The sequence below is a fragment of the Catharus ustulatus genome, chromosome 4, assembly GCF_009819885.2.
Source record: "Catharus ustulatus isolate bCatUst1 chromosome 4, bCatUst1.pri.v2, whole genome shotgun sequence".
NCBI classification, from domain to species: Eukaryota; Metazoa; Chordata; class Aves; order Passeriformes; family Turdidae; genus Catharus; species Catharus ustulatus.
The window spans coordinates 64,396,271-64,423,785 of record NC_046224.1 but is presented as its reverse complement, the minus strand read 5'-3'; the positions used below and the strand labels follow the sequence as shown (position 1 = coordinate 64,423,785).

Genomic DNA, 27,515 nt, shown 5'->3' with positions numbered 1-27,515 from the left:
ACCAGGGTTTAATGCTAGGCTGATTTCCAGGGTAGTGCACATGGCAGGAATTCAGCCAGTGCTCCTCCCAGATGTGAGCACATGCCATGAACTAGATCATGAAATTATTTTTATTTTCTGCTGCTATTTTCTATTAATTTTCAGTGGATCAGGTTCCCTGATCTGGTTTGTAGCATAGCCCTGCAAAGAGCTGGAATTGGAAAGATTGAGGAGTGGTGCAACATGGCATGAGGACAAATAAGGTGATACTGGATGTTGGGATGTTTCTGTGGCCTTTCTTTTGCTGGCCTGGGCTGAGCCTCAATTTCTGACCAATAATGAGTTTGTTAATCTGTATTATAGCAATGTGTTTTCAAGTCTCATCTGACCTCCCTCTTCTATGATTTTTAACATCTTGTTTACAAATTATTTTATCAAAGACTTGAAACAATTTTAGAAGTACAGTCTTGCTTTTAAAATGCTGTCTAGGACTTCATTACGAGCAGCTTCTATTCACACAGCAAAGCTGGTCAGTGTGAAGAGCAGTGAGAAGTACTTGAGCAAGAACATGCACAGTCAAAGTTTAAATGGAAAACTGGTGCCTACAAAGTGTTAGCCCCATTATGTGTGCTTTTGTGTTGAAGTCTGACTTGTAGATGTGCAATGATTGAGGAGAGAGCCCCAAAATGAGCTGTGTGATTGTCCATCCCGAGGCAGCTGAGGCTCGGTGTATCAGTTGTGAGTGCTGGAAAAGGCTGGGTGTGTATCACAGTGGGTGTTAGTCACAGCTGGAAACTGGGTAGGAAAACAATTTAAGCTGAATGGTTACTCAGCTAATTGCTTTGACTAAGTCTCACATTTACACACCCAAAGCACCCAAACTCAACGTTTTTACTTGACAGCATGATAGAAATACTTGCCCTACTTCTGGGGGAGATAAGTACAACCAGTACAAGGGAAAGAAACTGCTTGCATTAAGGATCCTGGAGAACTTCAAATTTGGGATTAGATGAGCTCTGGGAAATGCACTGGTGTGGACTCACAGCACCGCTACCACCAACAAATACCCTGCTGTGTGCCACATGCTGCCAACTCCGGAAACATCAGCAAACTGTACTTTCCCTTTAATTGCCTCAGCTAAAACCAAACCCAAATCTGCTTAGCTTTGAGCTCCCCTTCAGGAGCCATTGGACTTTGCACCAAAACAAGCACACATGCACGACTGGCACTGCATCTCCTCAGGTGCTCTGGAAGTCGAACTATGTGTGTACAACCACTGCATCTCCTTGGGTGCTCTGGCAGCTGCACAACCTGTATACAACCACTGCATCTCCTTGCTAAAGAGATGTGCTTACACTTCTGGTGCATGAGATGCACAGGGTATGGAGGTGAGCAGAAGCTGCACCTTCAGTTTTAATTTCTGCACTTGGACTGAACTATTTGCAAAGCGAAATTATTTAGGGCAAGCTGATTTTTCACAGCAATTCTTTCTTGAAATCTGCATAAAACTGAAGTGAAGGCCCAGAAACTTCTGCAATTTACATTAAGGCTACAACTAAAGCTACACAAGGATAGGTAAGCATTGATGCTGGGAGAATTGACCAGTGACAGCAAAAGCTGATCGAGGCATGCAATGGAATAAATACAGACTGCAGAGGTGCATAGGAGGGCACATTTTAAAGAAAACCAAGTAGAAATTGCTAATAATTGTATTAGGAAACAAAATCCACCAAACATTCTGTCTTGCTTCTTTGTTGTGCTGTGTCATGCTCATGAACTGGCTCTTCAGGGAAGGGGCAGGTTTCCTGCAGGATTAGTAAAGGACAGGAGAGAGTGCACTGGAAGTTACAGGAGAGAAGAGTTGGGAATTAGAAGCAGACGTCAAAGGGGGTACAGAGTTGACGTAAATAGAAAAGAGACTTGAGAGGGGACAGTGAAAGTTGGCTTTAGCTGGAGAGAGGGGAGAATGAGGGCCAAAAGGTATGTTGCAATAGTCACTTGGGAGTAAGATTTGAATCACAGTTATGGGGGGGGACTACAGGGACAGATTTTAAGTATATCACTCTAAAAGAGAATCTCAGTGACACAGATAAAACACCAACTAGGAAACTGAGATTAGGGAAAAGGAGAAAACAAAGGCTTCACTGAGCCAACAAAACAAAAGCAGAAACAAGTAGGAAACCTGGATCAGAAGGAAACTTTTAAATAGGAAATATTCAAATAGTATTCAGTCAAAGGACTGGAAATACAGGGATCAATAAATTAAAATGCATTAAACAATTAAATTAAGAGTACATTTATTTCCAAGGATAATAGGGGAAAATCTGCCAAAAAAAGAGGAAACTTATTCCATCAGTCACACACTTCTCCCCAGTTCAAGATACCAAGCAGTGAGTTGTTTTCTAAAGATATATATAAATATATTGTATTAAGCTTAACTGATTTTTAGCAGTTCTCAGAGACCGAAAACAAAACCCACAAAAAAACCTTCTAAATCCTGCTGAATCTGGTAATGCAGTGTCTAGCACAAAAAGAAATGCATAGAAAAGGAAACTTACACTGGAGAAAAACATTATTCAGATGAGAAGGTAGGGCAAATTTGGGGAAAAATAGCCACAGCTGTGTTTTAAGAGTAATTGCTTATTCCCATAAGGTGTTTTCAAGTCAGTAATTTTCCTTCTGCTTCCTCTCCACCCTGCAGAAAGCTCCAGCATGGGCCTCCCCTCAGAAAAAAGATCTGGGACATCCTGTATTACTATAAGAAAGGTACTTGCTCACTGCTAATAGTTTTCTTTAAAGAACTTTTTTATTAAAACAAAGACATGAAATACACTGGCTGTAATAATGATGAGGGGGTGAACGCTAAAAAAAATATTAACTCACCAATTCTCAACCTGGCTGGCAGTCATGTAGTGAAAAACCCATAGCACAATGACAACACCAGCATTAAGAGTAACGAGAGGAATTCTAAACATTTTGGCTTAAGAAGGGTTAATAAGTTTAAAGCACCATGCTCTTACATGCAACTGTTCTGAAGCCTTTTTGACACAGGAAGAGATGTATGGACATTTGCAATGTTTGATCTTGATGTTCTGACAAGTATTGAATTGTTTCAGCAAGTGAAGGGTAATGAGGAAAATAACTTTCAAACATGAAATTATCTGAATGACCAAGGCCATACTTTATATAAATGGGGTGGCATGGTAAACATCTCTAACAGAAATGATATGTAAGTAACAGCTTCATTGCTTATTTTATTGGGAAATAAAATCTCATCTTAGATTTTTTTTTTTAAATTTAATATCTAAATAGTTTTGTGGAGCAGTAGGCTTGTGTAAACCTGTAAGTTGCATCCTGCTTCCATCCAAAACCTGTCATAGTAAAATTAGTCTCATGTGACTTATCTAAATGTTTTCATTTATCACCTTTAGCCTTAGAGCTTTGTTCTAATCCAGGAGAGAGACATGCATCTAAAAACAACCAGCCCTCAAATCCAGCCTGACCTAAAACCAACAGCAAAGCAAAGCTGCATGGATATTTCTGTAGCCAGGCTGCTATGCTGAGGGACAGCTCAGGGTGGATACATCTCATTGGTCTCCTGTGCTTCACCAGTTTCCTTGGCTGTTGTTTGGGGTTTTTTAAGGGGTTTGATTTAATGAGAGAGAACTCTGCTTTTAATAATAATTTGCATGCTGCGTATTTTCAATAAATCTGATTTAATCCTCTCCTGTTCATTATCACATGGGACTTTTGGCTTTGAGAAATTTTGACCAGACACAAAGGATCCAGCATGCACAAAGTTATACAGAAAAAGATTTAAATTACACTCTGATAGTTTTCTAGACTTCTGCTAGTGACCTCTGCTCATGAAACTTGCTGCTTTGTGATTGTCTAGCCTCTTCTATTCTTTTAGATAAGAATGATTCAAAGATTGATTTAATTAATTTTCCATTAGTACAAGTTAGTTCTGTAAGGCTTCAGTAGGCACTCAAAGAGAAACAGAACCCTGTGTATCAGCTGATAAAGTGCTGGCTATGATACCATGTCTCTGCAGTTCCCACTTCAATTACTCAAACGGGAAGGCTCTATGGCTCTATCGACTTTGTAAGGGAAGTATTTCACAATGACCCAGCAAAAGCAAGGCCCATTGTCTCTTAAAATCTCTATCATCAAATCAGCAAGAGAAACCGCAGCAAATATTTGAGCACAGGGCCAGCCCACTTCCTGCATTCTACCCATAGCTGGAGGAGGTGGCAAAGGCACTGCCAATTTTTCCTGGTATGGTCTGTCCTCCCAGACTTCTGAATGAGCCTGTGCTGACTTGGAGCTGCTCATCTGCTCCCGCAGAATTGTTATGAGAGACTCCATAGCTGGCCTTTAAATAAATGAAAAGGCATTTCTCTTTTGCAAATGAAAATGTTTTGGGATAGAAATGCTGTGCATGGCTGTGCAGGCCAGCTGGCTGCTGGAAAGATGGAAAATCAACAACTACACAAATCTGGCCGCTTCTTCCACAACTGTCGAGCTATTAGGCAATTGTAATAAGGTTATTACACATTAATAGCATATAACACTAGCTGAAGGTTATTCCAGCTAAAAACCTAGGAAATAATCTAATTTCTGATTTCTAAAAGCTTGCACATTTAAATAGCTAGTGGATTTTTATTATATTTAGTTTGTGATTAAGATTTGAACTGTGATACAAATTTATACAATCCAGTCAGTAATCTACACTTTCAAAGCTCTTTCAGTATGAAAGGAATTACTGCAGTCTTCTGTGCAAATATTTTAAGTGTGGAATACATTCTCCTCCTTTACCACTTTCTGCAACACTAGTAATTTTCATGGACAAAATGTTTCCAAGTTCTTCAGAAGAATTGCTTCCAGAACAGGGGTTAGGAGAGCTCTCCTCCATGCCTGGATTAACACAGCCCTCCTTGCTGTAGACTGAGGCTGTTACATTTTGGTGTGGGCTGAGGAGCCTGCAGCTCATAAACAGGAAACAACCCACAACTCATTTTGAATTCCAATAAATATTTTGAGTTTTTACTGCCTTTGGGACAGCACTTGTGCGTGAGTCAGGACAAGATGAGGTGTGGATAAAAAGCTGAGTCAGCCTGGCATGCCTCTCACTGGCAACAGCTGTGAATCCCTCAAAACATGCATATTCCCCAGGTGAAAAGTCTGCATCCATTCCAACATCTTACTCTAGAAAATTGTACTGCAGCATTTGCACCATGTCACCTCACCTGTGGGGGAATATGTAGGTGTTAAAACTGGGAATTAACCTGCTAAATCAACTGATTCTTGTGGCATTTGGGTGTTGGCTCAGCTTGGGACAGACCTTAGAGCTGCTGTAGTGGTTGAAAAGTCAAACTGTGACCAGAACCAGTTTGAAACAGACTGAAAAGGCTTTAAATCGGTATAAGACCTTTAGTTAGCTTCTGTTTTCCATGGTCAATGTTGCCTTTTGCTGGCTGGCCCTGAGCCATGCCTTTGGAGGCTTTTCGGCCTCTGCTCTTAATGCTATTTCTGCACTGAGCCATGTGCTAAACCCAAATTTATGAGAAATTTATGGAATTAGTGTGGTGCTCAGTACAGTATGGACTAAACCCCCAAAACTGTGCTCTCTTCCCTTTCTAGGCCTCATTTAACTTCCCACTGGAAACATCTGAAGTGAGTCTTGTTTTACCATCCTGGTACTGTGCCACTGACTACCTCAGCTCACTAATTAAGTGGGGCTCCTGATTAGATTTTGGTTTTGTTTCTCAGATTGGTTGATTGGTTTTTTTTTTTTCTTTCCCATATGAAATGCAAATGTGAAAGCAAACGTGAAGGCAAACAGGCATTTCTATGACTTTGAGAAGTGTTAGGTCGAACGATGCACAGGCACATGCACGGCCGGGGCTGTATGCGCCCCTGACCAAGCCCCCCAGCCCCGCATCCCGGTAAAAATACGGGAGCACAGAGGGATCCGGGGCTGGGGGTTTATGAGGGGATTGAGTGATGTGAGGGCAGTGAGGGGTCTGAAGCGTGTGAGGGTAGTGAGGACAGTGAGGGCAGTGGAGAGATGGGAGGGTAATGTAGGCAGTGAGGGGTGTGAGGGGAGTGAGGGCAGTGAATGGAGTGAAGGCAATGAGGACTGTAAGGGCAGTGGACGGAGCGAAGGCAATGAGGAGTGTGAGGGATGTGAAGGCAGTGAGGGGTGTGAGGGCAGTGGACGGAGTGAAGGCGAAGCGGAGTGAGAGAGGCGTGAGGGCAGCGAGGGGTGTGAGGGGAGTGAGGGCAGTGAGGGGTGGGAGGGGTGTGAGGAGTGTGAGGGCAGTGAGGGGTGTGAGGGCAGTGGACGGAGTGAAGGCGAAGCGGAGTGAGAGAGGCGTGAGGGCAGCGAGGGGTGTGAGGGGAGTGAGGGCAGTGAGGGGTGTGAGGGCAGTGAGAGCTGTGAGGGCAGTGAGGAGTGTGAAGGCAGAGAGGGGTGGGAGGGCAGTGAATGGAGTGAAGGCAATGAGGACTGTAAGGGCAGTGGACGGAGCGAAGGCAATGAGGAGTGTGAGGGATGTGAAGGCAATGACGGCTGTGGGAGCAGCGAACGGAGTGAAGGCGAAGCGGAGTGAGAGGCGTGAGGGCAGCGAGGGGTGTGAGGGGAGCGGGGCCGCCCCCGCCCCGCCAATGGCGCGCGGCCGCGGCGGGAGGTGTGTGCCGACCTCACTTCCGGGACCTGTCACCGGCCGCTCCCGCCCCGCTCCCGCTCCCGTTCGCTCCCCGTTCCTTCCCCGTTCCCGCTCCTTCCCCGCCGGCAGCCGGGGACGCGGCTCGGCCCGGCCCGGCCCTGCGCAGCCCGCGGCAGCGATGCACGGTACTGCCTCAGGGGCGCCCCACGCCCGCGCGGTGCCCACGTCCCGGCCGGGGCGCCGGCAGGAGGCGGGAGCGGCCGCCCGGGGTTGGGTGACGCCCCCGCCTCGTTAACGCGGCGGCGGCTTTGCTAATGACCTGTCCTCTCTTCTCCTCCCCTCCCTTGCTATTCGCTATTACTTGTCTCTCCGGCCCCGCGGTGTGAAGCCCTCGGCGGAGCGGCGGCGCACAGCAGGAGGAGGTAGCCGGCCTGGGGGATGCTGTAGCGGCTCCCGCTGCTCGCTCGGCGCGGCGCCCGCCCCTGGCTGCGGGAACGGGGCCGAGGGGCTGCGGGACGGGCAGAGCCGCCCGGCGCAGGTAAAGAGCCCCCGGGCAGCCCCGGCGGAGAGGGATTCCAGGGCGCTGGAGGTGGGGACAGAGGAGGGGGTAGTGCCCTGTCACACGAGAGGCTGTTTGGCAGCTGTCAAGTCTCCTAAACGGAACATCTGGATTGCCCTTAACCTGGAATAAACTCGGGCATTAGGCAGAAAGGACGTGCTTGCAGGTTCCCGCTGTTGGCTTGGCTCAGTCAGGTGGCTTGTGCTGTTCCCGGTCGGCTGGTCAGAGGAGGGTCCTCTGTCCTGGGAGCGAGGAGCAGGTCAGTGGGAACGCCTCCGGGGATTGCTTCTGTGGTTTGCCCAGTTCTTGCTGTCCCTCTGGGGCTGGATACTTGCTTTTCAAAAAGTATTCCAATGAAAAGGAGTGCAGAAAGGTGTTGCCTTGTATTCCTATTAAGATTGGCCCAGTCTCACTCAATGACACGGGGAACTGTTCATAAGCTGTCTGATGGAAGTAGTATGAGCACAGGATTCGTCACACGGGATTATCTGGAATGATAATATTTGGCACTTTTGGCATTGGGTGTCTTAGTAGTACTGCTGTAATGAAGGTGTTGCGTAAGTTGTGTTGTGAAGGAAAATCGTGGTCAAACTCCTTGTGTTACAGAACATGCACAGACTTTCTCATTGGCTTCTGGCACTGCTCACCTTTTAAATGTTGCTTTGCAGGCAGCAAAACGGATCAGCTGTAAAAAGTGTTTCCTCTGTAAATCCTGAATCATTGACTTAGCGTGGAGGCTGCTACCTGGTCTGGTACTGGAACTGAGGCAGTTGTGGTTCATGTGATGTGGTCACACGTCTGCTAAACCTAAACCAGTATCATAACCTTTGTTGGCTGGTATGAGCTGCCGAGCGGCCATCGGCTGGTAGTGACTTTCAGTGGCAACTTTGGGAATTTCAAGTGATGCAATGTAGTGCATTGGCAGGATGAGAGTGTGCAGACCTTTTCAGAGGTTTGTGGAACTCCACAGACAAGCATGCTTGCTGTCTTTTCCCATGTTTGGAAGGAAGTCTTAGCGTGGTCCAGAATAACATTCTTATCAAGCTGTTGGTGCCTTATATTGACTGTCATCCTCTACAGTCAGGTGCATAGGGAGTTTTGGCTACCTGTTGGAAACACCTTGTGGGTTTGTCACTTGCTTTTCAGTAGATCTTTAGTGCTTTCATTTTCTGTTATTACTGTAGCCTTCATAAAGGGTATAATGAATTTTAAACCACAGAGAGAGGGTTACGCTTCCGTTGTAATTTTGCGTTGTTATGCTTTTAATATTTCATGTGCAGAGTGTTATAAAATATAAGGGACAGCAATGTCCTATAGGAGAGTAGGATATATGGCCTAAGATACTAATCTTAAAAAATGGATTATAATGGTCACTGTTGTCCCAAAGTGGGCAAGGAAACATAACTTTTCTTATTATTTTTTTTCAGAAGCCACTTGTACTTCAAAATTACAAACAGCTCTATTCTTGTCTGTACTTTTCTATAGCTTTCCTGATGAGATTTGGGTTCTGAGTTCTGCTTCTATTGTGCATGTCATATTTTTGCAAGGGGAAAAGGAAGAAAACACCATACTTGTCTTGGAAGATAAATGAAGATGAATTCATCTTTATTAAATATACAAGCATATTTTCTTATATAATTTCAGAATTTAAACTTTTTTTTAAATCCACTTTTTCAAAATCTCTCTGAATTTGTTTTAATTTGTTTGGTATTTTTCATCTATATATGCTTTTTTGTATAAAGGCCTTATAAAGCATATAAAAACAAAATCTCTACCTTTGGGATTGTAAATCCTCAAAATAAAGGTCAATTGCAATGACATCTCATAGGACAGCATATGCACCTTGGAAACTACTCTAAATGTGTCCACAGAAAGACTTGGACATCTGTGAGGATGCTCTTTAGGAGTAAAAATATTTTACTCCATAACAGATAATTAAAATTGCACAGGATTATCGCTATAGTATTCTCCATTTAGTGGTTTTTGAATTATTTTAGTATGAAGGAAAAAAGATGAGAATTATGTTGGGATATATCAGTTATATTTCCTAGTTAGCTAGATGTCAGTGTGGTCCTGCTGTAAAACTAGGGACATATTAAACAACTCAGTCATTTAAAAAATAATTTTTAGCCCAAGTGAAATGAAAGCTTGTTTTTTTCAGAAGCATAAAGAAATATTTTTCTTAAGTTATACTACAGCATAGCTGTGCAAAATCAGTATAATAAGCTCTGGGAAATTTTGTTGACTCTTTGTTTTTATTTTTTTAAGAATGTCAGCAGCTTTTTATTGATGAAGAACTGCTTGTTGTCACCAATCTGCACATGAAATGGAAGGGAAAGAATTTCTGGAAAACAACTTCTGTTTCAGTCCTGCAAGATGCTGCATGAAGGGGTGAGTACATACATGGACTGGGCATAGAATCTCTGTAAAGAGTGACTTATGTATAGTCAAATGACAAGGAAAGAAATCTGGGCATGTAGTGCCAATAAATAATTGATAAACAGAAAATAGTAGCACAATCAGGAGAACAAACTAAAACTTCCTTATGTTCTGATATCTACTGCTGTCTTAGATGCTAGTCAGTAGAATTCTGAATTCTTAATATTTTAGAGGTAGAATGCTCACTATTTCAAAGGACCAGGTCTGTTAAATTAAACACTGAATAACTTTTTGTGAAGTAGAAGGCTGAATTTTTCCCTGAAGTAAAAAGTCTGGTAAGGTTAGACTCTTAATCATCACTATCTTCCGAATAAAACCAAGATCTCTCAAACAGTGTGATATTTGACGTGTTTTAAAGATACTCAAGTGATGTGAGGAGACTGTTGTGTGACCAGATTGCATGTGGCATTGAGATGTTGCCAAATCTGACTCCACTTCCTCATACCACGTCTCATAGTTTCTGCTTATGAAACAGTATTTATTTATAAGTGCATTGCATGTGTCTTTAAATATCTAAGAAGCATAATTTCTGTGTCCAGGACTTCTCATGCACAGATTAATATCAATTATAAGCCACAACTCATTGGCACTCTAATCCTGACTGAGACTTGAGTTGTTACATGACTGGTTTGTGTGGGTCTTTGCTAAGTCTTAAAATGTGTATGATGGTAAAATTTTTTGTACTTTGGAAAAATGAAAACCAAAGAGGCATAGTTTGTTTGTGGTGCTGTATTCATCTAAATTTATTGTTTTAAGTTCAAGTTGTCTCATGCCTGTGGAAACAGTAAGAGAGATTGGCAAGCATTTGGCAAATTACTGAATCCTTTCTAAAAATGAACCCTTTCTAATACACTATCATGATTTTTAAAAGATGCATAAACTGAGAAATTATTCATGAAATCTTTCCAAATAGTAAAAGAAACTTGTGTCTGCCTTGAGGAACTCAGAGCAGTGAGCTGAAGTTGTACTGAGGTTGTACTTTGGCATTTGTTTCCAGGCAGATTAAATAGATGTGAAAGCGAGTTAGTCCAATATTTTCATATTTCATATTTTTGTATCTCCTTGGTTTGTTTTCATTTTGTTGAGAAGTACATAGAAGGAAACCAGAGCTGCTGTTTGCTGTGCTGGTTGAGCAAATCCTTATTCATTTATGAGTGCATAACATCCTGCAGCTGAGAGGACTTACCATGGTGAATGGTTTAGAGTTTGATGTATTTTAAATGGAAAAATAATACCCCAATAATTTAATATTATTTACATTTAACAACAAAAAAATCATAAAAAAGGATAATTTGAAATTATTCTACAGCCTGTGATTAAGATTTGGAGGCAGGTCTTACTGTTTTGTCATGTATATCCATGCATCCAGCACTGTTGTGCTGAGTAAATTCTATCGCCTGAATATAACTTTGTATTGCCATTCTTTGTTTTGTTTTGTTACACAAATAAGTGCTAGATGCCTGTTTTGTTTTAAAAATTATTTATGGGAAACGATTGCTATAACAAATCACAAAACAAACCACTGAGCATCAATGTTCAGAAGGTAAGAGCAACTCATGGCTTATTTGCGAAACTTTATTTGAAAGTGTAGACTTGAATTACTGATGATGTTTGCTAACCTGCTGTTAGTGTTACTGCTTATGGAAGAATGGTACAAAGTACCTGACACTGGAGGCATGGGGCAAGCTTCAATTAAACAAAACCAAACCTAACTCTGTGTCATCTTTATTCAACACGTATGGAAAACGTTCCCTGGAGTAGTAAGGCTGGAGAATATACTGTGGAACTGATTGGATCTTCAGGGGAGGAGGAGGGAGAAGGTGGGTGTTGTGTCAGGAGACTGCTTTGGAGACTGTGCCTGGTGGCATTCTGTCCAACAGGGCAGAGGAATCCTCCAGTACAAATGTCAATTAATTCATAACTCTGATGTTAAAATACAATTGACTGCAGCCCACAGGCCGTAGTATTGTTGGCAGTTTTCAGTGGAAGATTACAAAGTAGCTGTATATATATATATATACATAAAACAAGTGGAATTTATATATTCTTCCCCATCTCAGGATAAAGGACGTGCTGTGTGCTGTTAATCAGGCCAGTGTGATCAAATCAGGTAGCAGCTTTAGCACCTAGGTAAGTAAGAGACAAGCTTTAGGTCCTAGATAAATAAGAGACAAGCAGCACAGGGTTACTGCCTCTGAACAAAGGAGCAGCTGTACCTGGCATTCTGTGCTGGAAATGTGCAGATGTAACTTGGCATGAACAGGCCAATATTTTCAAACAGCTGTCAGATTTTCAAGCTAAATGTATGTTCTGGGGCCCTGATTTTCAGCATACTGAGCTGCTGTCTTTCTAGCCAAATTAAAAGGAGTTGCATTTTCTCAAGATTATAAATCCTGTAATAAATCCCATGGAAATGTAATAGTGATTATCCTCTAAGAACACAGACTTGTTCTGTTTGATCATTCATTTCATTTCTCTTACATGGCAAGGGGGAGTACCGTGTGTGTGAATGAACACATAAATGGAAAAAAACGAACGAGACGTCCTCTGTCAGTGGTTCCTGACAGCCCAGCAAGGAGTGTGGCTACACAGCACGGCTGGATCTGATCTAGGCTCCTTCTTTCCTTCTCTCATCCATGCGCTTCCATCCGTGCTGTTTGCCGCCCCTCAGCTCTCTATGGCTGACTGTAGTTTTCCTGTGTTACAATTCCACCGGTTCAGGGAAGGGAATTGTTTCACCGAGGCTGTCTCTGCACTGGGGGATAAAACTGGCCAGGGACTGTTCCCGGGAGCTGGCTCGGAGTGCCGGGATTGCAGAGCCGCGTGCAGTGCCCTGGGCTGGGCGTTCTCCTGGGCGCCTGCCAGGCTGCTGCGGGTCAGAGCGGTGTCGAGGAGGCTCCGGAGCAGCTCTGGCACCGGGTCATTCCCGGGGCCAGAGGTGGCCAGCGGGATCCGGCAGCGCAGGCACCGGGGAGCAGCGTGGCTGGAAGGGCAGAGGGAGAGGGAAGGTGCGGGACCGGCAGTGCCAGGCAGATGCTGTAGGTATATATCCTTTTGATGTGAGGGAGCTATTACGTTACTTAAGCTGACTTGTCTAGGTACCCTTAAAGTAACCTTATTTTGCAAGCAGTAACTCAGCTGTGCTCTGGAGAAGGACTGTGTGCTGTGTCCCCATACCTGCTCTTTCAAAGCCTCTTTCAAGCCAGCTGAAATGCCTTACAAAGTGAAGCAAAACTGGAATAGGAAAGTACACACATGGCTTTTAAGAGGTTTTCTTTTCCTAGCTGTTTCACTGGACTCATATTCTTCCGCCACCTTTCTGCAGCTCAGATGCTTTCTTGGTTAGAAGGAGTGGGGTGGCTGATGTACTGCAGTGCTGGTATTGCTGTTTAACTGCACCAGATACCCTGCATGTCATAGAGGATGAGCAGGTAAAACATGGTGGGAAAATAATTGATTGTGGTTTGCCACTTTTTGATCATGCAGGAGTGTGAGACTTGTGATCTGTATACTGTAGTGAGTGACCTGATTTAGAGGTGTGAAGTCATGTGTCCCAAGTATATCCTCTATCTGACACGTCAGGAGCTTGCAAGTACAAGTACTTGATGTCCATTTGCCAAAAAATGTAGATTAATTGCATTCATGCCTGTTGCCAAGGCTGCTGTCAGTAACGCCAGTTCAGTGTCAACTTTGTTTTTGTGTGATACATTTGTCACAAAGAAAAACTTGTAAAGGTAGGGACGCCTGAATTGTCAGAATAAAACTGAAGGCCTTTTTCTTAACAAAAAAACCCAAACCAAAACCAACCAAAAAATCCCAGCAACGAAAAGTGAAAGAATTTTGTTTCACATTCCACTCTGAGTTGTGGCATGACATTAAATTGAAGTTAGTTTATTTTTAGCAGGTTTCATTTGTTTATTTGCTTAAACATAATAGCTGAGCAACAAGAGCCTGTAAAACTATTTCTAACAAATGAGTAAAGTTATAGCACAATAAAGGATGAATAACTATACAACTTCAGGTGCTAGTTACAGAAGACATTGGATTTTTTTGTGCTGGTAGAAGAGTATAAAAGCTGGCCCATTGGAATTACTCAATTTTCAAAAAGATGCAAGCAGAAGGGGTCTAAATCTGTAATATTTTATCTGAGGGCCATTATATTTTAAAGGAAATAAATCTCTCTGTTAAGCTGAATTTAATTTATCAGATAAGTCATGTTATTATGTCTGGACAAGGGAATAAAGTTTATCACTGAAATAAAACCACTGAAAATACACAGTGGTGGTGTTCTCTGCTATGAAGGCGAATTCAGACTTCTTGAATCTCTTCCAGAAACAGATGTAAATTCCACTGTAGCTTTTCAAACAGTGAATAATCATGGTCTGTTATGTTTGATGATGAATCATGCAAGGAGTTGCAGATGGTGAGGCGGGTGCAGCTGTGCAGATGCTGAAGGAGCTGAGATAGGAGACTGGAGGACTGAGGGGCTGAAGGAGGTGATTTGGGGATGGGTTGATATGGCTGGTAGAGGAGAGGGATTAGACAGCTAAAAGAACATTGAAAAGCACTATAACCTGAGATTTGGCATAGGGAGTGTGCTGGTGACTGAAAGGAGGTATTCTTGAGGAATTTTTGTTGTTATTGATCTTAGAAGCAAAAATTGCAGCATCAAATACCAAAGCAACTGGACTTTTGTCCTGAGCCAAAACAATAGGGAACCCAAGCTAGAAGTTTAAGCTATAAATGAAAAAACAAAGAGGCTTCATGTTTCTTTTAAAGGAATGCTGGTCTTAAATAGGAGAGTTTTTGTAAGAAAAGGTACAGATGCAAAGTTGTGGGCTTTTTTATTTCTATTTTTCTGAGCAGGACATGTGTAATGAGACCAAGGTAGCAAAATTTGGGAGTTTGTCAGATGGAGAAGTGTCTAAGTTGACTTAACATGGGGGTTGCAAGGCCTAATCATTAAATGGCAGGTAAGACTAAACGGAACTTTTCACAATCTTAAATCAATATGCTAAATACCTCTTTCAAATTTTGCATTAAGTAATTTAAATTTATAATTTTCTTTTTTTTTTCCTCTTCTTTTAGATTGAAAGTTTTGTTCCAAAACAGTAGCTCTTTATTCAGGAAGAATGTTGCCAATAAGATGACCTCAAGAATTAGGGGGTAGTGCAGGCAAATGTCCAGATCAGCCTTGGGATAGAGTTTTGCCCCAAAACGGAGAGAAATTTTCAGGATTGTTTTCTCACCTCTTGTGGTCTAGTTACCTGTCAGGTATATGCAGTATGGTCTGCTGTCCTGTGCCCTCAGCCCAATAATTCTGAACCTGCAAATCTGCTCCAATTAGAGAGCAGCAATGGCTGCAAAGGCATTAAAGTTCTGTCATTTTTATGGAAGTTGGTGACTGGGAAGAAGAGAGGAAAACACATTATTGACCCTGCTGAGGAAGTGGTGCAGTATGAGTTCAGCAATTGTCTGTTCTGTTTGGCCTATCAGTTTCCAGCCAGCACAGGAGAACAAGTGAGCTCAGACTGAAGCAGTCACAGTGTGTTTGTGGTGCTTTGGGGGTGCAACATGGGCAGTAGTAAACACCTATGTGAATGGTGCTTCTCAAGTCTGGGTCCTGCCTCAGTGCTCCCAAGCTTTCATTGTGCTATTTAAAGTTACAAAATTGTATACAGCTGCAAAAATTTCATTGCTAATAAATAAACTGGAAATTAATTGTCATCTGTCAAATATAATACATGGCCTTGAATAAGGTTGTATTCAGTTGAAGTGTTTATATTATAGGAACAATCCTTTGCTCTTTTCTTGAAGAATAAGCAAGGTTGAAACAATACAGGAAGGTTAAATATACTAAGAAAACAAAAGATTCAGTAATTATTTCTTATTCTTCTTTTATGACAAATTTCAGCTAAAGACAAGTATTTTTACCTATAACACATGAAGGATTCTGATTTCTAAAGAGTATGTTGCTGCTATATGTTGTTATAATATATATATTATATATATTATGATAACATACTAAAGAATATGTTATTATCAATAATATATACCACTTGCTATCACACATAAAAGTCTGCAGATAAAAAATAAAAGTAATTTCTATATTCTGTTTTGAATAACACATTATAAGTTGTCTGTTCTTACACATGGACCCTAGAGATTGTTAAAATACCATCAGTTTCAGAAAGTGCATCCAAGTGTTTGACTTTAAGTTAGTGGCAATTGGCTTTTTCTTTTCATAAATATAGTATGTCTGAATTTTCACATTTGTAAGGAAGAGTTACTGGACACTTATGGTTGTAAAAGTTATGATGTTTTCCTTGACAAAGCAGTCATGTATGTTATGTTTTTGTGGGTTTATTTGTTTTTGATTCTTTTTATCAAGCATGTGAGCAAGTAAATCTTTTGAGTGAGAGGTTTATGTAGCAGCACCATCAATATGCCAAAAAATTTTGCCTTGCACAGCATCTGTGTGTATTAGATTATAATTTTAATTGACAATTTCAGTTGCACAGATGTCTTTAATTTGTTACCTTATGAAGTTTATTTTTACCATATGTAGTGAAAATGTATTCTGCAGGAGACTTAGCAAGGGGCTTACATTTTATTTACTTCAGGAATTGATTATATTTGAGATACTAGTTTAGTCACCACTCTTAAAATGCAATTTCTGTTTGCCTGTTACCCTCAGATATCTGTATCCCTCAACAAATGAGATCTCTGTAGAATATCAGGGTATAGTTGGAAAATTGTCAGGCAGGCGCTTTTCATAATCTGTGATGCAGTAATCACATGTATAAGGAAACAATTGCAGCATTCCAATTTAGTCTTAAGGATCTGGTTCCCAATGAGCAGCGTGTTGGGGCAAATGCGTGGGCTGTTTGTAAATGCTGTACATGTTGTAATCAACTTTGACTTCACCACTCAAACTTACTTCTGTGTATTAATGTTAGGAAAATAAAACACCTTATGGTGGTTTAGGACATCTAATCCACACCTGCAGTTCATAAGGTGTAGTTTTTCTAGCATTTTTGGTTTGTTCCTTTTTCTTAATTCTCTTAAATCTGGCCATGCCATGCAACCAGAATTAGCCTCAATCTGAGCTCCGATCTCTGAAATTAAAGTGTCCCTAACTGTTAATCAGTTAAAAATCTTGGCTTATGTAATTAGCCCATCAGACATTAGTACAGTATTGCAAAACTTAGAAAAAACCTGGCAACTTCCAAGCAAATGGGTAAGGAGTTTTTGGGACACATCAAATAAATGGGTAAGGAGTTTTTGGGGCATGTGAGGAAAGTCAACTTCAAGTTCATCAACGGGGTCATAAAAATAAAGCAAATCCTGAGGTGACACATTTGTGTGAACGTGACCTTGGCTCTTGGATCAAATAGCAAATACATGTATGTCATGTTTGTCTGAATGTGACCTCTGCTTGGTTCAAATATCAATCATAAATCAAACCCCAGCTTTTGATGTGCGTGCAGAGGGAGCAGCCTCATAAACGATGCACCAGATCTCCGTTTCTCAGCAGTTGTGGTCTCCACATGTCAGTGTTCAGCACACACACCCAGCACATGTCTCAGTACGTTCTGTCAGCTCCATCGCCTGCCAGGTGTTGTCACAGAGGCTTTAGAATCTGTACAACTTTGCAGTACAAATTGTTGTGATTAACACAAAATCTTTTGAATTGTCCTCAAGCATGGAATAATTTGACTGGAATATAGCAGTGACTTGAAGAGATACTGACATTGAAATGGATTGGATGAAGAGCAAAATCTGGGGATGCATTTGGGAGAGGAAAGGAAAAAGGGGGAGTGTGTTGCAAGTGCAAAGTTGTCAATGGAACAGTGGTGTGGGGTTTTCATTAGAAGCTCTGGTGAGCTGTGAGCAGTGTTGGTGGAACTGTAGTGACCCTGAAAGGCAGCACGTGGCAGAGAATACAGACTACTCTATAACATAGTGGTTACTAAGATGTTGCCATGGCTGAGTTTCTTGCAGAAAATAAATTCTTATTGTCCTTTTGAATCTCTTGTTAATAAAATATACTTTCTTCAGTGGTCACACCTCAAAAATATTGGATATTATGAACTCCAGTATGAATATTTGCTTTAAGTGCGTTAACAACTAATGTAATAAACTGAATAATATTCCCTCATACTGCTTTACAGGCTGATTTTTTTTAAAAGCCATGTTAACAGTAGTAACTTGATTCTATAGATTAGGTTGGTAGTTTGATTATAAAAATGGAAACAGACATCATTACAAACTGAGAGGTTTTTAGGCCTTCTATCCGGAGTATAAAAGTTGAAGCAAGACAAAAGGCTTTTTTAACACAAAGTTTTTCACTTAAGTCTTTGGCAGTGCTTGCTTGGTTTGGTACCATCTAAATTTCAGACTGGATTATAATGTAGTTTAAAAAATACAAAAACTAGGAACTCAAAATGTACAAAGCAACCAACCAAAAAAAAATCCCCAAATCCCCACAAACAAGCAAAAAACTCAAAGACCCCCTCCAAAACTTCTTGAAGAAAATGGTAAATTGAAGGAAAACATAATAGGTTTTTTTCAATAACCGTAAGTATAGTATTATACAGTGTGTTAATTCATATTACTCTTGGCTTATACTGAAGTGCTGAGTAGACAGCTCTTTAAAGGATTCAGCAGACACAGATTTAAGAGATTTGAAAGCTTTACTTTGGCATACAGCTACTTCTGACTTCAGTTACAGTTTGAGATTCACTAGACAGAACAGTCACGTCTTCCTATTTCCAATTACAGAAACCTCCATAGCATTTACTTTTTGGGTATGAAAACTCATGTTTAGAGGAGAAAAAAACCCAACAACCACATCTCAGTTGTGTTGGCATTCTATGCAGACTTGAACCTATTTGAGCTTGAAGGCAGTTGAAACAACACCTCACTCTCCACTCTTTACAATATTTTCCTTTTATCAGAAAGGCCTTGATGCAAATTTGAGTAATGCCATGTTTGATACATCCATTTATGTGGAAGAAAGTAAGCATGATTGCAGAGAGGTGTAAACTTGAGGTGATAGACCTGTAAGTCTTGTCTTTGGAGCCTGGAGGCAAAGGTTGCAAAACCTTCCTGTCCTGTTGCTGATGAAACCAAATCTGGCTCCTGTTGTCAAAGGAATTGCAGGGGCTCCTTTAAACACAGGCTTCAGATCTTGCTGCACCGATACCCAGGAGCTGTGGTCTTTTGTTATACCTGCAGCTGAGCTGTCTGATACAGGCTGACTAATCTAATGGTGTAGATGAAATACGATGAAATCTATTTTCAACTCTAATATGAAATCAGCGTAAATACAAAGTGTTCTGAACGGAGTTCCTAGTTACCAACATCTTGAGGGGCTTGTTGAATTTTAAGTTCTCCATTAGAAAACCACTTGATGTCGTTTTATTCTGTACAAGCAGGTGAAGTCTTTGAGCTAGATTCTACTCTCAGCTTGAGTTTCCAGCAGTGGAACTTGAATTTCATTCTTGTTATTTATTAATTTATTGAAGCATTTTGTCTCAACTCACAGCAAATGCCTGTATCTTCCATTTACTGTATTTTAGTGGCAGTTTTACTGCTGGAAGGTGATTATCAATGGGATGTGCACATAGCAGCCTACATGACAGTTCCATGCCGCTACCAAAAGATGGTAATACCCCTTAATCTAATAGAGGTGCTGTCTGATCTGTGAAGCAGTTTTCACCTCTCACAGAGGCATTGACTTCTTCACTTCAGGCAGTGCAAGTGCCTGGTTTGCAGACCCACACAGTCACTGGATTCTGCAGGGGAGATTCAGGCTGCACACGCAGTTACGTTTTGGCCATGCAGCACGTGTATGCCTCTTCCCAGCTGCTTATTTCTGCTCTCTCAATTGAGCCAGCACTAATATTTGTAAGGCTTTGCAGTGAACTGGATCAGGGAAGTGGTTGGATTGAAAAGTACCATGTTTTTAGTGTGTAATCATGGCCTTGAAGATCAGTCATGGCTCTGGAAATTCCATTGAGCTCCACTCAACCTAAACATGTTAAGTGAGCTGTTTGACATTAGGTGAGATTAATTACCTCTCTTATTTCTGTTTGCTGAAAATTAATTTCCTCTTTGTAATATTTTCTCCATTAATAACTGCATCTGTTGTTTGAAAGTGAGAGGGTATGATATTTGAAATAAATACTTTCATTATCTCCTGAATTGTTTTGTTGCTGCCCTGTTATTAGTTACTTTTTAAACAGTAATCTTGGCATAACAAACAATTTTTAAAACTATTTAGTGTATAATAATGTGTTACATAAGTGAAAGAAAGCATTGGAGGAAATTGTGGATATATAATCTTGAAGGTCTAAAAAGTAGCTGAATAGTTTAAAGCAGGAGTCACATTTAAAAGGAGGGTTGAGTGGTCCTGTTCAGAGACACTGATCTGTAATGTACACTAGCCAATGTCATTTCAAATCCAGTGGGGCAGAAAATCCTGGGTCCAAGGAAACATAGCTTCTTAGCACAGTAAGTTCTCCTTGAGTTTGGGTGAATAATATAAAACAAAAAACATTCCTATGTTGTTTTTATCATTTTGTCTGGGCTTAACTCCAGGAAGCAACCAAGCCCCACTTGCTCACTCGCCTGCTGTGGGGCTGGGGAGAGAATTCAAATCAAGGTTGCATTGAGTTTTTCTTTATGTGGCTTTTAAGATACTGATTTTACAGCTTTGCTGTCAATTTTCAAAATTGGGGTATGTGAATTTTGATTTGTTTTAAAGGATACCTAAAAGTTGCATATGGTGTCTTGGAGTACAGCTGAGTAAAGGGAAGAAAGATGAAGTTGTTCTGAGGGGAGTTTTTTGGAGAAGGGGTGTGAAACTGGCAGCCTTGATGAAAAGGTGGCTTATGAAAATTTTTCGTCATGTGCATAGAAAGTGTTCTCTGTCTTATGTTATTAATACTTTTTAAAATAAAAAGCAGTATGAGTATGCAGTATTACAAACAATGAAAACTGAATCAATTGTCATGTGATAGAGAAGAAAATATGCATGCTTTCCCAGGTGGGAGTCTGGGTGCCACACTTTAGGTACCAAATCTTGTTTTCTGGTTTTTTTTGTGTTGAATCGGGATATTGGAAATATTCTGCAGCTTACATATTCAAGGCTCTTCCTACCCAGTGAAGTTTTCTAAAAATATCTATTGCAATCACGAGTTTTACATGTGCTGTTTTCAGCCTCAGCATTCTCAAAATGACCTGGAGGTAATGATTGTTTCAACTTTAACCCTGGTATTTGCAAGCAAGCCCTTTACACGATCAATTTGTTTATGCAGTAAGATCAGACTTTGTTACTGCTTCCCAGAGACCTTTGCGTCTCAGAGACCTGGTTCCTTGCAGGGATTATCCCTCGTGTGGCAAGTATTAAGTGTGGAAGGGCTGGAGGTTTAGTATCCTTCCATCCCTTTCCAAAAATGAAGCAAGTAACTGGTAGCTGCAAGTTGAGGTATTTTTCTTTAATAATCTGATTTCTTTGGGACCAATTTCAAGTTTATACGTAAGTTACTCAGTGGGTATTCACAGGGAGGTGGTGGGAAAGGACTTCTTGTAAAAATAGACATATTTCAGAGATAACAGGATGTGAGAGAGTAAAACCTGTTTAACCTTACATCTATAATTACATGAATTGGTGTCCTTAATTTTCTATGTTCTATTCTCTTGATTTCAGTTTGTGTGTGTTGGTACTCGGGGGTAGGAAAGGGGTTAGGAAAGGGATTATGGAGACTAAAGTGTTGTATGGAAAACTGAGAAAATTCTCTGCAGATGTCTTTGTGGCACAGAATTTCTGTAAATACTTAGAGGACAGATCTTTGAGTGGAATCATCATGCTGCATCTACTACATCTACTGTTGTAACATGTACAGGGCTTTTTGTAAAGCGAAATTCTCTATGAATATTAAATTACCCTTTTTATTTTAGAAGGTTTTTTTCATTCAAGCAAGGATCAATGCATATTATGTGAAACCTGCCAATGAAAACATATGCATGTGTAAACATGCACAGAATGCAGAGGAGCCAGAAAGCAATTTACTGCATAAGTATGACATATTACTTAAAGACTTGCAGTGCTTAGTAAAAAAATTGTCAGTATTGTGAATATTAGTATATTTTGACAGTCTTCAAATTTTTATGTTGTCGCCATGCTTGCTTAAGTACCAGTTAATCATTGACAAGAGCTCTAATGATTAAGCAGCTGTAATTTACCTGTAGTGTTTGAAAGTACAAAAGGGTATGTAATTTAATAGTTAAAACAAGAAGCACTCCATTTATGTTTCACTAGCTATTAGATTGTTTTTTACAGAAATTTAGCAAAGAAGGCTGCTGAATTTTACATATTGATTGTAAAAGTGGAAAAGTATGGTGTGGTTTGAGCGATACCAGGGAGCTGCTGCCACATTCAGAGGTCGGCTCTCAAGCCTTTCCTTTGCTTTCCTCACAGATAATGCCTATTTTGGTTGAAGGTAGACTTCAGTGTTCTCTTAATCTTTTAAAAATGTGTGTGCTGGATGAAGAAGTGGTACTTGGAGAGATGTGTGTGATTCAGCAGCGAATACTGGTACAAGAAGCCCAGTGCTGACTGGAACCTTCCTAGCTATCCTGGGGCTGAGTGTCTGCTGAGGAATGTAATGTTTCTGTGCTGTGAACAGCTGGTTTAGCCCAGGAGAACTTCATGGAGAGCACACTGAAGGAACAGTGCCAATCATATGCTCTGCCATTCCTCTCTTCTTTTTGCTGATGGCTCTTTAGGGAGATAAATTTCACAGTCTCCTCTGGGTTGCTGGAGGTTGCTCTATACTTTTCCTGCATCACAAAATAGATACATCACACAGAGAAGAATTTAACTTTATTTTCACAAATTACGTACAAGGGGTTTCTCATTTCTGAGTCTGAGTATGTTCTGCTTATGTCAGGGATGTGGGTAGATAACTAAGAGCAAACAGTACAGTTAGTTCCAGGTGTTACTGGGCTTATCCATGCTGTGTGTCCAGCTCTCACTCACCAGCACAGCTGGTACAGTAGCATCCCTATTTTCTGTAACTGGTGTTGGAAATTATGGATAAATTCCCATACTTAGTCTCCTACATATTCCTGCTTACTGCACTATGTGACATAGGAATTATTTTCCTTTTTTAGTTAAAACTATCATGTTTCAAAGAAATTGAGCAACTAATGGTCTTTGTAGAATGAGATGGCAATTTAGTAATAGTGACAGCATCTCCTTTATTTTTCCTCCTCAAGAAAAGTGAGTAGAATATTGATTATTATAAGTTTTGGTGGGAAGTGCATAACGCCTTCTGTAGAAACACTTGTCTCAGCAATGGAGAGAAAACAGCAATCTACAGATTGATCTTGTCATAACTCTCGTTCATCTTGAAGTCTTTTGGGGAGTTTTCCCCACCCTGTGCTCTTGATGATTCATGTTGCATAAAACTTCCAGAGGAATCGACTGTTGTATAATATTTCACCTTTGGATTAGAAATCCTGTATTCAGTGTGCTGCAACTGGTTCAAATATTTCTTTAAGAGATCTGATTTTTTTTTTTTTAATTATTCTTTCACCAGTAAAAAGAAGTTTAAGTGACTGCTCTACTTGATCAAAATGGTGGACACTGAAAACCAGCTCTATCCCCTTACTCCCTTGGAGGAGGAGGATATAGACAGCCCTTTATCTGGAGAGTTCCTACAAGATATGGAGAACATTCAAGACCTGTCCCAGTCTCTAGGTGATGATAGTTCTGGAGCTTTAAGTTTAACAGAATTCCAATCACTGGGAAATGGTCCAGGATCTGATGGATCAGTTATAACAGGTAAGAGTGTTTGGTTTAACATAAAACTTTCTTTTATAAATAGAATGGTAGAAATCAATAACTACTTTACTGCAATAATTGTTTTTTTATGATGAAGTCATGCTAGAAATATATAAACTGATTATGGAATGGTCTTAAAATACTTAAGGCTAAAGTTAATGTATTAGAAAAATATCATTGAAGAATGGCTGCAACATAAAGCTACATAGTCTTTGGTCAGAGGCTTAGTTTGGGAGATCAGAATGGGAATCATTGCAGTGGTGTGGGACACTGTGGTGATCTCAGTAAGGTTTTCTGTTGAATCTGGGTGTTTGCAAGTCTTTTAGCAGGAGAGCCATTTGAAGTAGTTTACTATTAATCTTTTGGTTGGTTTGCATTTTGCTTTGTTTTGGGGGTTCTTACTTTAGATCAATTCCCAGCCTGTGATCCCTGTTCACCTTGGAATAACAGAACTGAGGCAGCTGAATGAACAGTGTGGATTTGAAGGGAATGGGGAGAGCTGTCTCCTGGCACTATCAATCGAAGCAGTGTTTCTAGAACTGACTTTATTCCCTCTGGTTGCAGACCTTCCCATCAGAGAGATGCCTTGTACAGGAAAAGTTATGATGTGCTTTATGTATGTGTGTATTTGTGTGTAATGTGGTCCTTCAGAAGCTGGAGGCTTTACCTTTATTTGAGTGTAGGTGTGTACAAGGTGTACTGGTTTTGTGGGTAAAGAGCATGCAAAATGTAAACTTCCGAGGCTCAAATTCCATAAGGCAAGTAAAATGAAATCACAGTTTAAAAAAATCCCGGGATTTAGGCTGTTCTTGATGACTCTGATGCCTGTGGGCTTGTCAGCGCTGGCAATGCAGACTTTGGGTTCTGTGCCAAGGTTTTTTCCAACATAATACTTGCTGACCTACATTCATGAGTGTTTCTTAATCTGTCTGTTAAAATAACACACCCATTAATTTGCCGAAGTCTTGTGGTGCGAGTTGCAAGATGGAAGATAAAAGAAATTCTGGCCTCAGAAAATATTTTCCTCAAACAAGGTGGAAATATTAATTGAAATAATTAAGGAACGTGTTAGTTTTGTAATATGTTCATCTACTGGTAGCATGTCTGGTGAGTTTATTTCATTGTACAATTCAGAAATGCTATGCCAATTATAAGAAAAACACAAAATAACTGAGCTAGGCTATTTTAGAAGCAGGCATTTATGTTACCTTCCTTTTAACATCTGTTCAGCCTTTCTACTGATGTGCAGGACTCGTCTGTCTGCTTTTCAGGCCTCAGTTTAGATTGTTATTTAAAATTATGAGTAGCTTTTCGAAGGTCGAGGGTCCCTACGTGTGTCTGAAGTGTAACTGTGTGAGGTAGGAATGTGTCTGTTCTGGTACTGCAACAAGAGGTGCCCTGCTCATCCCTGCAGCACAAGAGATGGAGAGTGTAAAGCCAAGATGAGCTGTTCACAACCTTTCTGCAAAGAACATTTGTGCTGTGTGTATTTATTGGGTCCATTATCACCCATCTAGTTCTCGTTGCCAGAGTCAGTTCAGTAAGGCCTTTTCCTTCTTGACATCCTGTGTCACATCAAAATGGTACACCTTGTATTTTGTGTGTGTTTGCACTGGGAATGTGAATTCTTCTTCAAAGACTTGTGGTCAAATTGTTAGTTCACTTAATGACTATTAATGCAAGATTCTTTTTTAGAATAAGCTCATTTTTTGTGTGGTTTTTAGTAAGAAATTGTATCAATCTTGATAGTATAGTATTTATGAAGTGTTCTTTTTTTTTTTTTTTAGACACCCTTTCACCAGCATCCAGTCCTTCATCCATTAATTTTGCCATAGCTCCAGGTAGCATAGATGAATCACCCAGTGGAGCATTAAACATTGAATGTAGAATTTGTGGGGATAAAGCCTCAGGCTACCATTATGGAGTACATGCTTGTGAAGGTTGTAAGGTACAGTCATAATTTTCTTCTTAAGAACTAAATCATTTTGCTTTATTTATGGGGTAATATAAAGATTAACATTTGGTACATAAATGCTTAATTACTGTAACACTAGCCATTACAATTATTTAAATAATAAACCTGTCTGTGGTCTTTTTACTGAAGTAAGTCATCCAGATACCATAACTCAATACCAGATCTTCATCAAGCTGGAGCAATTCACAATGATAATTTTAATGCTGCTTTTCTGCATGTAGGTAGCGAAATACGAAAACCATACACTGAACTGTGACCAAAAAAAAAAAATCAAAGCCTTCTTGCTCCACTAGTGTTTTATTTGTGTTGGGAGGAGTATGCCACATTCCTGTTATAAGAGCAACAAATCCCAAATTTCTCACCTCTACCACATGCTGCCCAAATCCCTTAGTATTGTACTTCTTGTAGTTTTGGGGACAGAGCATGTCTCTGTTACACATTACTCTTAATAAAGTACTCTTCCAATTACTCTTGGGGTTGATATGACCCATGAACTGTAAGATTTTTTCTTTTTCCTCTGCTGTTTTAGATTTCCATCTTTTTTTCTGTGTTAGAAGGTAGCAGAAGAGAAATAATGGTCTTTGTGTACAGCTTTTTTTCATGCATCATGTCAATATGACCGTTTGAATGTAAATCTTATGGAATAATGCAGAATATCTATTAGAGATGAGGAACCAGTTCCAAGCCAGGTGTGTCCCACAGCCTAAATGACATGTTGCTCTGTGATGTGACACAAAATGTTGTGATAGCTCTGGATTTGCTGTCCTGTGGTTGGGCAGTGCGTGACCAACCTTGCATTGCAGATTGGAGATGTCAGTTGAGGTAGAGGCTGTTCTACAATAAACTGTAAAAGAAAAAAAAAAAATTACCTGTATGATTGAAGCTTAGTAGTCAACATTCATTAACATTACATATTATTTTTTTCAAACTTTTTATAGGGCTTTTTTAGAAGAACAATTCGTTTAAAACTCATCTATGATAAATGTGATCGCAACTGCAAAATTCAGAAAAAAAATCGAAATAAGTGCCAATACTGTCGTTTTCAAAAGTGCCTTTCAGTTGGAATGTCACATAATGGTAGGTAAGAGTGCCCTTAATTTGTTTGGTCCTACCCAGAGTCTGCTGCTGGAGGCAGACACTTGGATAGCATTTTAACTCTCACATGATTAAACCTCAGATTTTTTACAGGATAGATCACCAGTTTCCCTGATGGGGTTGATACAGGTGGTTGATACAGAGCTGCCAAATGTGCTGTTATGAGCTTTACACATTTGTGCTGCATGTCAGTTTGTCCATATGAATATCCATTTATTTGCTTTCTTCACCCCAGAACTTTGGCACCAGTACTCCTATTGCAACAAATTTCAATACTGGAAGAATTGTGATCAAGGGTTTTGTAGAAGAGTAGGAGGAGAGCAACTGCTTTCATTGTGAAGGAGTGTGAAGGAGGATAGAAATCTGTGGAAAGCAGCCTTCATTATTTGTCAGGTTACAGTGCAACAACCCTTGGGCAAATGGTTCAGAAAGTGAGGGGGGGAGGGCAAAGGTCTGTGCTGACTGTGCAACAGGAATTTGGTAGATTGTTTGTTAAACAGAATGGTAAAAATACAGAGTGTTTAGATGTCCAGTTTAAAAGTTATGTTGTTGTTTGTGCCAGTGATTTAAGATAAGGGTGGCAAGCTTGTGGCTTACAGACCAGTTTCAGCCCATGAGGCAGTTCTCTGTGCAGGACATAGCTCGCTGAGCAACACGGGTGAGGAGGGAGAGGCCAAGCCATGACAAAGCACATCTCACTTGGCCAGATGACCATAGTTTGCTTTCCCTGCTCAGCTCTGATATTTCCCAGGCTGAACTTGGGGGCAGGTGCAATGTGAAAGTGGGTAAAAATGCTGGCCTAGGTAAAAAGCTGTAAGTTAGGAGAAAAATTTCCTCAAGAAACTATGCAGTCAGGATAAATGGGGTGGGAACATGGTTGGGGAAGCTGCTTGTGACATTGTAGTCTACAGTCCCAGCAGGAGGCATTGTGAGAGTTGACTT

General features: G+C 40.5%; 2 protein-coding genes across 7 annotated transcripts in view; one reads left to right on the top strand and one right to left on the bottom strand.

Annotated features, from left to right (window-relative positions):
• Positions 1-27,515, top strand: part of PPARA (peroxisome proliferator activated receptor alpha) — a 55,960-nt gene that overhangs the window by 16,210 nt on the left and 12,235 nt on the right. For 2 of the 6 annotated variants that reach the window (XM_033057129.1, XM_033057128.1), the window contains 5 exons: positions 2,681-2,745; positions 9,478-9,600; positions 23,259-23,503; positions 25,291-25,451; positions 26,417-26,555. In XM_033057129.1, the coding sequence (XP_032913020.1) occupies positions 23,296-23,503; positions 25,291-25,451; positions 26,417-26,555 (508 nt within the window). In that variant the 5' untranslated portion in view covers positions 2,681-2,745; positions 9,478-9,600; positions 23,259-23,295. Of the gene's footprint in view, positions 1-391; positions 2,746-6,916; positions 7,189-9,477; positions 9,601-23,258; positions 23,504-25,290; positions 25,452-26,416; positions 26,556-27,515 lie in introns of those variants that run through there. The other 4 variants (XM_033057131.1, XM_033057127.1, XM_033057130.1 and 1 more) reach the window with 4 other exon arrangements.
• The window catches only part of CDPF1 (cysteine rich DPF motif domain containing 1), a 31,569-nt gene continuing 29,823 nt past the window's right edge, over positions 25,770-27,515 (bottom strand). Inside the window, exon 3 of the transcript XR_004417629.1 lies at positions 25,770-26,322. The gene's annotated coding sequence lies outside the window, so the exon portion shown is untranslated. The remainder of the gene's footprint in view (positions 26,323-27,515) is intronic.